The 13,606-nt window shown below is 43.9% G+C and overlaps 1 protein-coding gene across 4 annotated transcripts in view; it reads right to left on the reverse strand.

Annotated features, from left to right (window-relative positions):
- LOC119162228 (uncharacterized) overlaps nt 1-13,606 on the reverse strand; it is a 43,854-nt gene that overhangs the window by 17,799 nt on the left and 12,449 nt on the right. For all 4 annotated transcript variants that reach the window (XM_037414690.2, XM_075879057.1, XM_075879058.1 and 1 more), the window contains 3 exons: nt 7,938-8,155; nt 2,970-3,309; nt 399-432 (listed from right to left, as the gene is read on the reverse strand). In XM_037414690.2, the coding sequence (XP_037270587.2) occupies nt 399-432; nt 2,970-3,309; nt 7,938-8,155 (592 nt within the window). The remainder of the gene's footprint in view (nt 1-398; nt 433-2,969; nt 3,310-7,937; nt 8,156-13,606) is intronic.

The following is a 13,606-nucleotide window of genomic DNA, read 5'->3' on the forward strand; positions in this document are numbered from 1 at the left end:
AGCGCAACAAGTAGATGGGGTCATTGTTTTTTTCTAATTTCGCGCGATGTGGTTACGGACACCGGCGGCGGCGGTGGTGAACAAGTACGGCACTGCGCGAGACCCTAGTTGTGATCTCATAATAGCATTCGTTGTAATAAGGAACTAGTGCATGAGACGGCCACAGTGTACTTTTTACCACTATTTGAAAGCCTATAGGTATGAACCTAATTGCCTAAGTGACGGCTTTGGTATGATGCTCAGCCAGCGCAAAATTGTGTGTGAGCTTGAATTCTGCGATGGACAGTAAACGCGATAAGTAACAGCAAAACATGTGGTAAGGGTTTCACTGAAACTGTTGAACAGTTCGATATTCTTAAGAAGTAGATGGTGTCGGGAATGAAAGAAAGGTAACTTACCTGCAATTTCAATGCAAATTGAGCAGCACCGGGCCTGCAAGACAAAGATAATACAAGTGCGACTCAGACAAGACTTCACACAATGACCACCGCGCTTGGTAAATAAACAAATTGAAACCTTACGACAACACTGCACTTAGTACGTGGGCATAAATGATTTCAAATGCTACAGCGCCACACTGAGTACTGCCATGTATGGTGCCTTAGTAGCTCTAGGTCAGCCCAGGATTTCAAGCTTCAGTGCATGAATAGTAATCAAGCGCAGGGATGTAATATTAGAATATTTGTTACCTTCTGAACGATCACAGGAAAATGAATCATCCTTCATTCAGCTGTGCGTGACCAAATATGTGTAACTATAGAATTCAAGAGCTTCAAAGATACCTTCCAAATCGTTACACAAGGTCGATTTCGGAACGTTTAAGCTTCAACGAGATTATGAATATTACGTTCGAAATCCACAATCTTGCTACAAATAAAAGCCGTGTGCAAGCTCTCGATGCATTTCTAAGAATATCAGTGCCCTTGACATGCATTCGAAGATTATAGCATTAGTTTCTTGATATCCACAGCAATGAAAATGCGGCAGCAACAACTGAGATATAAACTAGCGAGATAGCACAACAGCAGATGAAATGTCACCCTAGTGACCGGTATGAATGTACAAAATGAAGGATACTTTTCTCGTGCACTGTGTAGTGCTCCGCAAATTAAGTGTGACAGTCAGTCGTCATTGTAGACGGTGCTTTCTGGCACCACCGGTGAGCGCTGGGAACACCAAGCGAGCTCCTCTAAGTATAGAATTGAAGCGAGCCTTACACTTGCATTGTGATGCCACTTCACCACCACACAATCACGTATTGTTTACCAGGGATGCAAAAAAGTGCTGCCAACCGTGAAGCTGGACTACCGCTTTTCACTTGCAGAGTGCAGCATTGTACTTGATGGCAGCCCTACTATGTAATGTAATCACACGAAAAAAGGAAGGTACTCTGGCTATCTACCGCAAGAGTTTGAGTAAATCAATTCTGTGTCATCAAAGCTATCAGCTCGGAAGCATGGTCAGACTTGAACAATGTAGCTAGCGCGGTGAATGTTCATAAACTGCTCATACAGGCTGCGAGGGAAAACCGGTGGGCAGTGAAATAAAAGCGAACATGATTGTAAAAAAAAGACACCACTCAGACTAACATGTGACGCCTGTTACTGCTACAGTTGGACATGGAGAGCAATGCACTTCTGAGAAGGTTCAACTTCATGGACGTGCTACTCAATAGAGTGCCGCAAATGGCAGATGCTCATACCCATCATTTGTCAAAGGCAATAAATAAAATGGTCATGCCCCAATTTACAACAATGCTGGTTACTGGATGCAATGACGAAAACTTTGTGTCTGAGGTGACGACATTCCACATGCCCTTATGTATTGAAGACTAATGCGTGCACTACAGCGTGCTATACTGTGTGGTGTGCTGTGTGAAAAACTAAAAACATGTAGACTTCTAATGACATCTTGACAATGACACCATGTGAAAGAAAACGTTTCTGCACAAACGGGCCTAGCGCTCTTTTGCGTGTAGGTTTGGTAGGTTCGAAATGATGATTGTTACGTCACTTAGTGCGTATAAGTGATCCTCCACAGGCAGTGCAAGTCTATTGCTAGGGATGAAATATTACTTGAATATAACAATTTCTGCTGTTGTAGGTGTGAAAATCCTGATTACGAGGAATCCCGTAGACTACGGAAATTTCTACCATCAAGTGTAACGCGCGCAGGCATTGTACAGTACACGGACCTTTTGCTTTTCTCCTCCACCGAAATGCAGAGGGTGGAAAATCTCACATGATCCAGCAATAACGAAATTCAGAGGGCAACCAGTCTTGCAGAAAAATCGATTAATGTGCTGAGGTAATTACATTACATTTATTGCAGTTCGCGAGCTGCAACCAGGGATATTGAAATTTGTATCAATGTGAAACAAATTTTCCAGACGACTATGGCCATATTCACTATGTCCGGAGAGGCCCACCCACACGCCCGAAGCGCGCCACCAATCGTCTCCGCGAATAAATAAATATTCCCGCTCGTGCACACAGCAGCGTTCTCCATTGTTAGAGACACCTGCCAACAACGTCAGTCTGGAGTGTGCGCCCGTTGGTGCAGTAACTGTTTGCATCCACCTTTGAGATCGAAATGCCATTGACCCTTACTGTTGTATGAGACTATCACTTCGAAATATTAAGTCGCGAGGAAATACATTGCCTGTGCAGTTGCAGAACTCAAGTGGAGCCGCAGTTGTATTTTGTTTAAGTTTAGTGACGCAACTGCAGCCGCGCTTAGAACTCGAACTCTCTTGGCAAATGTCCGACTACTATTCTTAAAATAGGGTGTGCCGTAACATCTCTAAAGGAAACTATTTTCATGAATAACTGGCCAGGTGTTCTATTTATTGAAAATTAGAGGTTAAAAATATTTTGCTCAAGCTCAGTTTGAGGTCAAAAATCCGTCACAGGCCTTCCAAGTTTTTTCTCAATAAAAAAGGATAAAGCGCCTGCAGTAGAGGAACTCACAACTTGGTGCACAACTCCCCGAATTCTTCCTTTTTGTTTCTGTCGGGCTGCTTTTGGGAGCCATCAAAGCTCATGACATCCTCTGCCAGTGTGCAAGTTTCCCGGCTGCCTTGGGAAAATTCCGTAGCACCACGCAACTGGCCAATCTTCTCGAGATATCTGTTCGCCAAGGAACCCTTGCCCGTCACCTGCGGAGTGGCTTCAGCCCCTATGGAGCATGCATTTCGGACTTCGGCAGATTTTGGAGCCACTTTGTGTTCTGCTTCCGGCTGATTGCCGTTGGGCAATGGAGGTGTCAGTGGCCGGCATTCGGCGGACGGAGATGGCAGCTTTTCGGGTACTGCGACATAGTTCCACAAGACAAGCAATATCAGAAAATACGCTCACCTAAATCACTTTGCTGTGAAGGTGCATCCAGCTATTAAAGAGAGACTTTCCTAAGTACATTATTTTGGCACTGTGATGACGTTCCCTCCTACATGCAATCAACTTAAAGTGGGAAGTTAATTTTGTTATACTTATACACTCATTCAGCTGAGCGATATTAGCCGTAGCTGGTCAGAATGAAAGTCTAACTTTCCTTTTACTTGAGAAACGGTTTCTCTCGCGGGATCTGGAGACTTCCGCTGCGTGGTGCGATGAAAACTGTCATAATCCCGCAAGCGTGAAAGCTTATTGCCACCTTCACGGGCGTTAGCTTTCATATATTTCTAAGCTTGTCCCAACTGCCGAAGCAAAATTCAGTCGTTTTATTGTCATCCCGAGAATGGTTCACGTCTTGCTGCTCAAGGATGAAAATAAACTTACAGGATCAGACAGGTAGCATGTGGCTTTACTACAGCAAAACAGTGGTGCTATCAGTCATTACGGCAAAAGAAACCGTGCGTGACGACAGGCATAGGCTGCACAGCTATATGGTGCCACTGTTTCTTTAAGATAAATCTGCATTATTGATCATTGCAAGTTCTATTAATTTCAACCATAAGAATTGGGTTCATCAGGGTCTGAACAGTTTACCTCTGCATGTGCAAATTGTCGTTGTCATGGCCTGGAATCGACATGGCTTCAAGCCGCGTACGCTGGCATGTATGCCCCTTTCTTATGTGAAAAAATGTGGTGCCCAACTATAGGCTTGTAGATTAGACCAGATGATTCCCAGATGTTATCTAACTCGGGCTAGTTTGTTTAAAAGTGGGACTTGTGGAAACAAGTTATCGCAAATTAAAACAAGTTGGGTAGCCAGTTATATTTCCACCCGACATTAGTGAAGCGTGTCATTGCTTTGTAAACAGGACACAGCTAAAGAAATAGAACCCCTCATCATGGCCTACTGTAACTTTTGGCTGCAGAATCATGCAGCCTTGATGGCAGCGTTCCGTCATCCCTTCGTACAAGGAACGCTGGTATTCAGGCCCTATATAGAATAGAAGCAAAGTGCCGTCTAGAATGAGCTGTATCAAAGGAATCATTTGTTAGGCAATGCATTATTAGTTAGAGGAAATTGTACCTATACCTGTAGGTAATGGCCACGCAGTCGAGAGCTGGCAGGTAAATTAAAGTGCCTAGAATACACATGCTATAGTATGATCACGGGCATCGTGGTGGCACGGAAAATTATGCTTTCTACCCGTCGCCGTCTGCCGACAACGTGCGCGCCAGTGAAAGACGCCGATGGGCCGTCCCAGTTCATTTCGCGTTGTGTAATGTTGGTTGGGATGCAAGGTGTAATCAAAAGAATGTGAATTCGTCCCACTAGTAAACGATCGTACGCAAAGTTATTGTTATTGCACTGCACGATTCTGGTTGTTCGAAAAATATCAGTGCGCGTGTAAATACGTGGTTTCTCAGGATAAAATATAACATTTTTTTTAAAGTAGACTATTATAGGTCACTCATGTACAAAATACTAAATTCACAGAAATTTATATCTTATCACCATACATTTACTAATTAACGGTTTAACTGCTTGAAGATGCTTAGTGTAGCATTTGCTGAAGTGTCTCTCAAACGACAGCCGCTGAAGTCAATTGTTCAATTTGCCCTCTTTATATTCTTCGTCCTCTCAGCTAAATGTTCTGGGTCTAAGAATGCGCTGAAGCTTGAGAAACACACGTTATTTGAGTGGTATACACTCGTACAATAAGGGTGAAAACAGGTGCCGTCTTTACACCTCATTTTGTGTGATGACATCGCGCTTTATTGAACTGAAACGACTAACGTGTCCTTTGCGAAGCACATGCACAGAACAGAAGCACAGCAGTGAGAGGCGGAGACACCATACACTACTTGTTCAAAAGCAACCAGCTCCAGAATTTAACGCAACAACGGAATATTTCTTATTCAGCGACCGCAGCCGGCTGCGCTTACGAATGCGCATCTGAAGCGCAAACGACGAGCGTGCGGCACACACATTTGGCTTGATGCGTTACTCGGTTAGCGCGGTTTCTAAGGAGTTCACCGTCTGGTGTCCTCTGGCAGAAGGCACCACTGGCAGTGTCAGCGTCTCCCATTGGAAACGCTGGGCGGCAGAAAAACTGATGAGGATTAGTGGATTTTTGTAGCGCAAGGACCATCGGTTGCTAAAGAGCGCAATTACTTTATGTGATCTAAGCGATGACCAATTATTGCGGTGACAGGGCGGCCGGAAAATATAGGCACTGAAGCTAAAGGGCAATTTATATCCGATGATGACAGCCGCTCGAAGCCACTGCGTTGTATACATACCAACAACTAGTGCCACCACAGTGAGTGCTCACTGCAGCTTCTTTCCAAAGAGAAACGGCAATGAAGGCTGTGCATTTTCTTTCGGGCAGTATTGCGGGGCAAGAATGTGTCGTCGAATATAACTAGACATAAAGCATTGAAAGGCGTTCGTTTTTTTTTTCTTTTTTGCGTTCTCTTGTGACTTTTTCCTGCCCTACTTAATACAATATTAATACCCAAACACCAGATTGCCCAGCATTTCAACTCTTAAATAATAGGGGAGCTGAAAACTTCCTGAATTCGTCACTTTTTGCGCAGAATTTAGTCGAACGCGGAACCCCAGGAAGGCTTGATACTTCTTTAAATAATTCTGAGTTTTTAAGATGTAGAATTTTTATAACTATTTTCAATTTCAACTGGAACGTGAGAGACCAAAGGTATAAGTAGGTTTCCTGTGAGTAGAGTTACCGGGCGTCATGAAGTTTTTGTTTCTACAGGAATGTCTACAAAGGGCATTCACACTGAAATGTCAAAAGCTGGTGCAGAAGTGCCCTTTCAATAGCGCACTCAAATCCTGCCTCTCTTGCTTGAAGGTACGGCATTTTACCATTGGATTTAAATCGCTCAGTAGCCGCCCTTCGACCTCGAGGAATCAGGTAACAATCTGTGCTGTGTACAAGATGATTCGTTATGACAGACGAATGAATACCTGCCGGAAATGTAGACAGTTCCTGAAAATCTGGGAGCATGCATGGTGGTTTCATTGGCACAATTATCATCCCCATGTACAAGCGTTAAACGAAGAGGGTGCCGGAATGTTTCAATAGCCAACAGTAAGCATTCGCACACGTCCAAAGTTTCAGCTGCTGAATTGAAGACACTATATTTCAGATTGAATCACCACGCTCATATTCACGTGACCTGGTTCCTTACAACTATCACTTGTTTCCTAACTTAACGAAACACTTGAAGAGACATAACGACAAGATGTCAAACATGCTCCTAATAGTTGTTTTGACGACTCATGTCATGTAGTTTTTTTGATGAACTAGAAAAATGAAAGCGATGTAGAAAGGAAATCTGAACAGGGATTACTTTGAATAACTACTTTCAATGCTGGGACTAAGTTTCTGTGTAATGCCAGGAACTTTTCAGCACGTGTGGCTCTCCGCTATTCCGGTGGGCCATTTCATCACCTCACATATAGCGGTCTCATGTTCTTCTAACAAAACCCAACTTTTAAACCCACCCACCCTTATTACTTAATGACGTGAGTGGACAAACGTACGAAAGCATTTAGGTATTAATTCTTTCGTTTCGGCGGGAAGGTGGTCTTCGATTTCCTGACGAAGGTCATCAGGAAATACCTCACGGGATATACCAATATATATATATATATATACCAATATATATATATATATATATATATATATATATTATTATATATATATGGGTGGATATAAGCGTTGAAAATTTAAAGCGGGATTATGAGGGACACCGGCAACGCCTTAGTATATAGTCCAGAGATTTCGATCATGTAGGGTCCTTTTACATGCATCTACATCTAAGGAGACGTGTCGCAAACATTTTTCCTCCGTTTAAAATGCGTTCTTCGAAAAAAAAATGCTATGTATACCACTGGAAGTACGCGTGACGGCTATGTAAACTGACATGGATGACCGGAACACGACCGAACTACATTGTACTTTACAAGAGTTGAAACGCTGAGGTGAATTTGTGCCTGATATTTTCGTAAGTAGCGCAACGAAATGGCACAAGAAAACAGAAAAGGCGAACGCGCCTGTGTTCCGTCTTTAGCGTTCTGTCGTACCATTTTGTGGCGCTACACAAACACGATGATTAGGTCTTATATTGTGGAACTATGCAAACATTTTGGCAGCGACCGCGAGTGATATATACACTCACGCACAGTGTGCGCGTGCGTTGTCAAATGAGTTTTTTACTCCCTTATTCCCCTTTCCCTGTGTAGGGTAGCAAACTGGAAGTAGTCTGTAGTGAACCTTCTATCCTGTATTTCTTATCGTCAAACACTTCGATACGAGACTATTGCGCTTGCTAAGCATAGACGCACCCATCCCCAGCCCCAAAAGACTCCCGATTAAATTTACAACAACGTGATCGTTACTTAAGGCACAAATGTGTATATCATTGCAAGTACGCGAAACGGCCGAGGTGCAAAGTTCACTGCCACCTCAATGGCTACACATAACGGGTTTGGTATACTAGTCAATATAACATCCGTACCGTTTCCGGCTTCCAATGAAAGCTCGAGGTCGTGGATGGTCGGCCGTTCGAGCATGAGACGTGCCTGCCTCTCCATGTGAGTGCTCAGATTCTCCGCCTCAGGCTCAAGGGTGTGCTCCATCTCCTGTTCGGGCACCTCCGTTGTTGCGGCCATGGGCTTGGACATGAGATACTTCTGTCCGAAAGAGTAGTCGCCCTCCCACAGACTCAGGTTTGTGCTGCAGGTCAAAGGCAAATGTCCATTTGGAAAGCCCTCATATGGGATGCCGCGACATGGTCGATCATGGCAAAAGGGAAGGGAACACGAAAAAAAAATCTCCGGCTCGGTACTCCGTACAAATGGTTAACCAGCGAAAGCTGAAACATGCGGCCCCGGTATTTAGAAGTGGGTTCAACCCACCCGACGCTGCACTGAAGCCTTTAAGAATGATTGGGGACATGTTCGTGCTTCTTAATGCGATGTTTGACTTAGGTTTACTGAAGCGTTTATTTCACATGCCGCGCATTGTGTCTCGCATGATCACGTTCATAGAGTAGTGTAATGAGCGGTTAAATGCGTTTCGGAACGCGTTAATCTCAGCGGTTGTTCTCGAACCACAGGCGGTCACAGACGTCGCAGCCTAAGCCAAAGTGACGCTGGAGAAACTCTCACGGAGAACTACCGCAATTGTCACGTTGACACTGCCGGGCCCGCAATGGCGCGGCGTTATTGCAGGCGTTTGACATGACGAGTTAACTCGGCAGTGGGGTCTACAGGATCCTCCCGCCACTGGCACTTGCATTCCCGTTCATGGTTTACCGCGCTTAAGGCTGCCGGATCATCGGTATACGCACACTGCCGCCACTCGGCCTTCCGGGCCTGTTTTTGTGCACGGACTGCACTATCAGCCCGTCAAAGGCGAGCTCCCTCACGTTCACACGGTAGACGCTCTTCTATAGTTGTCCGTGGTTTAACTACGTCAAGAGGTTTCGCTACTACAGCTTTCACTATTAAAAAAATGCAGCAGCTCCACTACTGTAAAACTTGAAGTGCGTAGAGCGCGGGCACCCTGCAAATCCCGTCGCGCTGTTTTTTTTTTTTTTTGAAGCGATAGCGTTAAAGAGCTCGTTTCACTGAAATTCCTGACTCGGCGTCGTCGGTTGTGAGCGAAAACGTATGTTGTGTGTGACTGAAAAATTGACATATACAAATAAATTAAATAATACGTGAGACGGCGTTAGGCACGACGAAACGATTGTTGTACTTACGACACAGGCACGAGCCAAAAACTGAACACCCAGCGAAAAAACAGCACGATGATGATTACGATGATTTGTATACATACGTGAAGAAGAAGGAGATGAATTGATTGATTTGTGGGGTTTAACGTCTCAAAACCACTATTTGATTATGAGAGACGCCGTAGTGGAGGGCTCCGGAAATTCTGACCACCTGGGGTTCTTTAACGGGCACTCAAATCTGAGTACACGGGTTTACAACATTTCCGCCTCCATCGGAAATGCAGCCGCCACAGCCGGGATTTGAACCCGTGACCTGCGGGTCAGCAGCCGAGTACCTCAGACCACCATGGCAGGGCGAAGGAGATGAATTATACAGTGATCACACTATTCCCCCGTTTGTGACATTTATTTTTATTTTAGTATGAATTATTTCGTCTCATATTTTTTCCTCTCAAGAATAATACCCAAATTGTAGTTTTGTATTGTACAAAACGAGAACTTCTCTCTCTCTCTCTCTCTCTCTCTCTCTATATATATATATATATATATATATATATATATATATATATATATATATATATATACACAATCACTCAGAGTTAGTGTGAGCCAGATGTTTAAGGTATAAATCTATGTATATTTACCCCTTCATAAAGTGGTCAGCAAGACGTCCATTTAGTAGGGGTACGAGCGCCAGATATAGGGCTTCAGTAAAACTACATGGGCGATCTCGGTACCGTGACGACGGTGATCAGAAGCCGAACTAACAAGAGCGACACGATAATTTGAGGCTGATGTTTATTCAAGCATAATGTAAGCACCCATGCAGGTATTTGTTAACAAATTTTTCACAGAGCCTCGTTGTGCGAACATGTAGGTGTCCAGAGGAACACTTTGCCTACTGGTTGGAACAACACATCTCTACAAGTCGCATAAGAACAAACTTTGCGCTTGGCCTGAATGGGAGAGGTGTCGCGGGCAATGACACGGCAGTGGCAGATGAGAAAGAAAGCCCTTCAGTTCGCATAGTCTTGCCACGGTCACTATAGAGAACACGAGAGGTACCATGGTGCAAGATTATGGGCTCGTTAAGTTAGCGTGCTCGGAACTCTGAAGAAGCACACCCGAGTGCGCTCAGGTGCGACACCTGCAGCGCAGTGCTTCGGAGCTTAACTTAACCGCGATTTCAGCCGACTGCCTTTGGGGGCACGACAGCGAGGCGGCGGCAGTGTGGCCGTTTAGTGGCAGTAGGAACGAGTGGGGAAAAAAGTCGGAAGCACGTTATTGTGGTTGTTCTGGTTGTCACACTAGAACCACGCTCTCGTGCACCGTCTCAAATTCGGAGCGCATAGAGCGCACTCCGTTATTACGCACCGGAAGTCGCTTTTTAACCGTTAAGTTTACAGGAGCGCACTCCGCTGGCTAAAGCATGCACGAGCTGCTAAAGTTAACGCGCCCGGCACGCAGGACAAAGTCGGCGACTTTGGAGGCAGTGCCAGAAGGAAGAGCTGCCATATCAGCTCAGCGAGTAAGATGGTCCATGGCTAATTAACAATCCAGCGTTGACCGGCGGGTGTTAGCGGAAGGGGTCCGTTTGTCTATGCCCCCGAACTCGAAGGGAGCGTACGGCTACAGGACAGGTTGTAAATGGGCAATGGAAAGGGATGTCGAACATTTTCGGTGAAGACATGAAGAGGAATCAACCTACTTGGAAACACTAGTGGGGTGCCAGGCCAGAAGCGGCGAGTCCTGATGCGATCGTAGTGATGCCGCTCGACGTTGGTAAATTTGCATAAATAGCGCTCCATCGTGAAGTTTAAAACGCGTGAGTTGTCTTGCCCCAGTCTATTACAGTTTCTACACGTCTCGTCCAGTTGAGGTCATGTGAAGTCCAAAGACCAAGGCACTTGTAGTAAGCTTTGCTAAAACTACTGCTTCGACGAATTGGTTAATGATTATGATATACTTATCAGCGCAAACAAAGACGGAACATCTAGAAAAGACACGCACACACACAGTGCTATATGTGTGTGTCTTTAACGGATGTTTCGTCTTTGTTCGGGCTGGTCCCCCAAAAATTATTATTCGCTGAATTCGTAAAATGAAGATGGTTACGTTTGTGATAAACTTCCGTAAGAACAGTTTTTTTTTAAATAACCGAACTCTGCCATTTATCGCACCAACAAATGACCTTTTGAAACGCATCGTTCAAATAGCTTTGGTCTGTAACCTCCATTTGTTAACCCACCCCTTATGTAATACCCCCTCACCGGGGTCTTTAAGATAATAAAGTGAAGTGAAGTGAAGAAGTCAGTCTGGTTTTCTATCTCTGAGTACAGTATGCAGTAATCAGCATATATCTTGACGTTTACTGGTATACCATGTGAAATATCAGAGATAAATAAGAAAAATAGGAATGGTTAGAGCATTGAGCTTTGGGGGACACCCGATCCTATCGGTACTATACGGAAACAATGATCGTTCAACAGCACTTATTGTTTCCGATTCAGATGATAAGCGGAAATCCAATTTAGGAGCTTAGTATTTTAAAGAGTTAAGTGTAATTTGAACCACACCTTATCGTGAGAGATCGTATTGAAAGCTTTACCTAAATCTATAAAAATTGCATGTACCTGCTTTCCGGAATTTATAGCTAGTGGAAATCATGCAGTGTAGTTACCAACTAGGTACATACAGGGAAAATAAGCTTTCCTGAATCCACGCTTCAAGGCTGAGAGGACATTTGGCTTATCTAGGAATTCAGAAATATGCGTATATATATTATGCGCTCATGGAGTTTGTCGGAAGTTAAACTTATTGGAATTGGGCGATAGTTAGTTACAAACGGGGGATTTCAATTCTTATTTAGGGGCTTCACTTGTACATTTACCCAGTCATCCGGAACTTGACCTTAATTCTTGCGGAGATTTAGACATGGTAATTTTAAAAACTTTGAAACTCATGGCACATAGCGTTTTAGGAACTCATTCGGTACTCCATCAGAACCTGAATATTTTTTAACATGAAATTTAAAAAATACAAAATTACGTATTTATTTTCACAATAGCCGATAGAGGTGGGCTTGCCACATCAAGTGTTTTCAGGCCTCCGTTGTTATTTGTAAAAACAGATTTAAAATGATCATTGAAAATATGCGGTATCGTATCAATAAATTTACAAAAAATTCGGAAAACTAAAAAATTAAGTCCAAAGATTGATTTGCAAACTTAAATCTCTGAAGATTTGATGAAGTCCACAAGTGAATCGGCAATCTTCCCGTCATTGTGGCCAAGAGAGAAAGCCACGAGAGAAACTACATTCTGTGCGCTTAAATCTATTCTAAGGAGGTGGAAAATGGCATCTAAATAATTATTGCGTAAGGCTGAGTATCTAAAACAGGAAATCAGATAATGCTTGGTCGACTCCTTTTTTCTCCCTACAAACAATAGGGGAAGCTGCCAGACCCACTGTGTAAATATAAATTTAGCTGCGCAGTCTGACATCAGTGTAGTGGTCGCGACTTGTATCACTCAAGTTTAACGTAATTTACTATTCCAATGATACATGGAATACCTGAATTCGATGGGAAATGTATTGAAGGTGGGGAAAATTCTTCTAACAGCTGCTTCTTTCTTAATCTAGCACTTCTAATCCACACCTTCAATAAAAGCCACATCAAATCCACAAAAGTGACACCCTAAGGGGTGCCCCTTCTGCGGACTTTATTTAAAGTTCTCCGTATTGTAGCTCACCGACTATTGCTGATTTACATTCGAAGAGTCCAAGAAGAAACAAGCCTTTGACCAACTGTACCCTTCGTCTCTTCAGTTCGTGTCACGTGCAATTTTCTACATCCTCCACTCCGACAATTTCACTGACCTCTTTTTAATATTCTCCGTAGGCCACCTTTTACAGTATAATCTTGCACAAATACTCCCCACAACTAATAACGCTCAGCTACAACTATTTTCGCCTTTATTGTACGAGTGCAGAAAAGTCCTAAAGTGATGTCTCAAAAGTTGAGACTTCGAGTCGCGCTATCTGTCTTGAACATTACTTTCTTATCGGAGTATGAAACTATGCTTGATAAGAAGACGGAGATATTTCGTAGATGCGTTAGCCTTCATGCGACTTCAAATGCGTGCACTGCAACTGGCACACGTTTAGCGATGACAATATACGCTTTCACGGTAGAGTTTCCCCCCTCCCCCGCAGCCACAAGCACAACACTGTCGATCCTGTTGAGATGAAGCAACTTCGATCGAGATACACTGTCTGTTGGCAAAGGGCTGTATCTGTTGAGGGAGCATTGAGTCTCAATCGTTAGCATGAATCAAAATGCATGTGCACTTGTATAACACGTGGTTGTCGTCTTAGTGACCAAATGTGTTCACATTGCTCAGCGAGAGTACCATAAAGGCCACCATGACGATGACGTCGATGCATGT

Source organism: Rhipicephalus microplus, chromosome X (assembly GCF_043290135.1).
Source record: "Rhipicephalus microplus isolate Deutch F79 chromosome X, USDA_Rmic, whole genome shotgun sequence".
Lineage (NCBI taxonomy): Eukaryota > Metazoa > Arthropoda > Arachnida > Ixodida > Ixodidae > Rhipicephalus > Rhipicephalus microplus.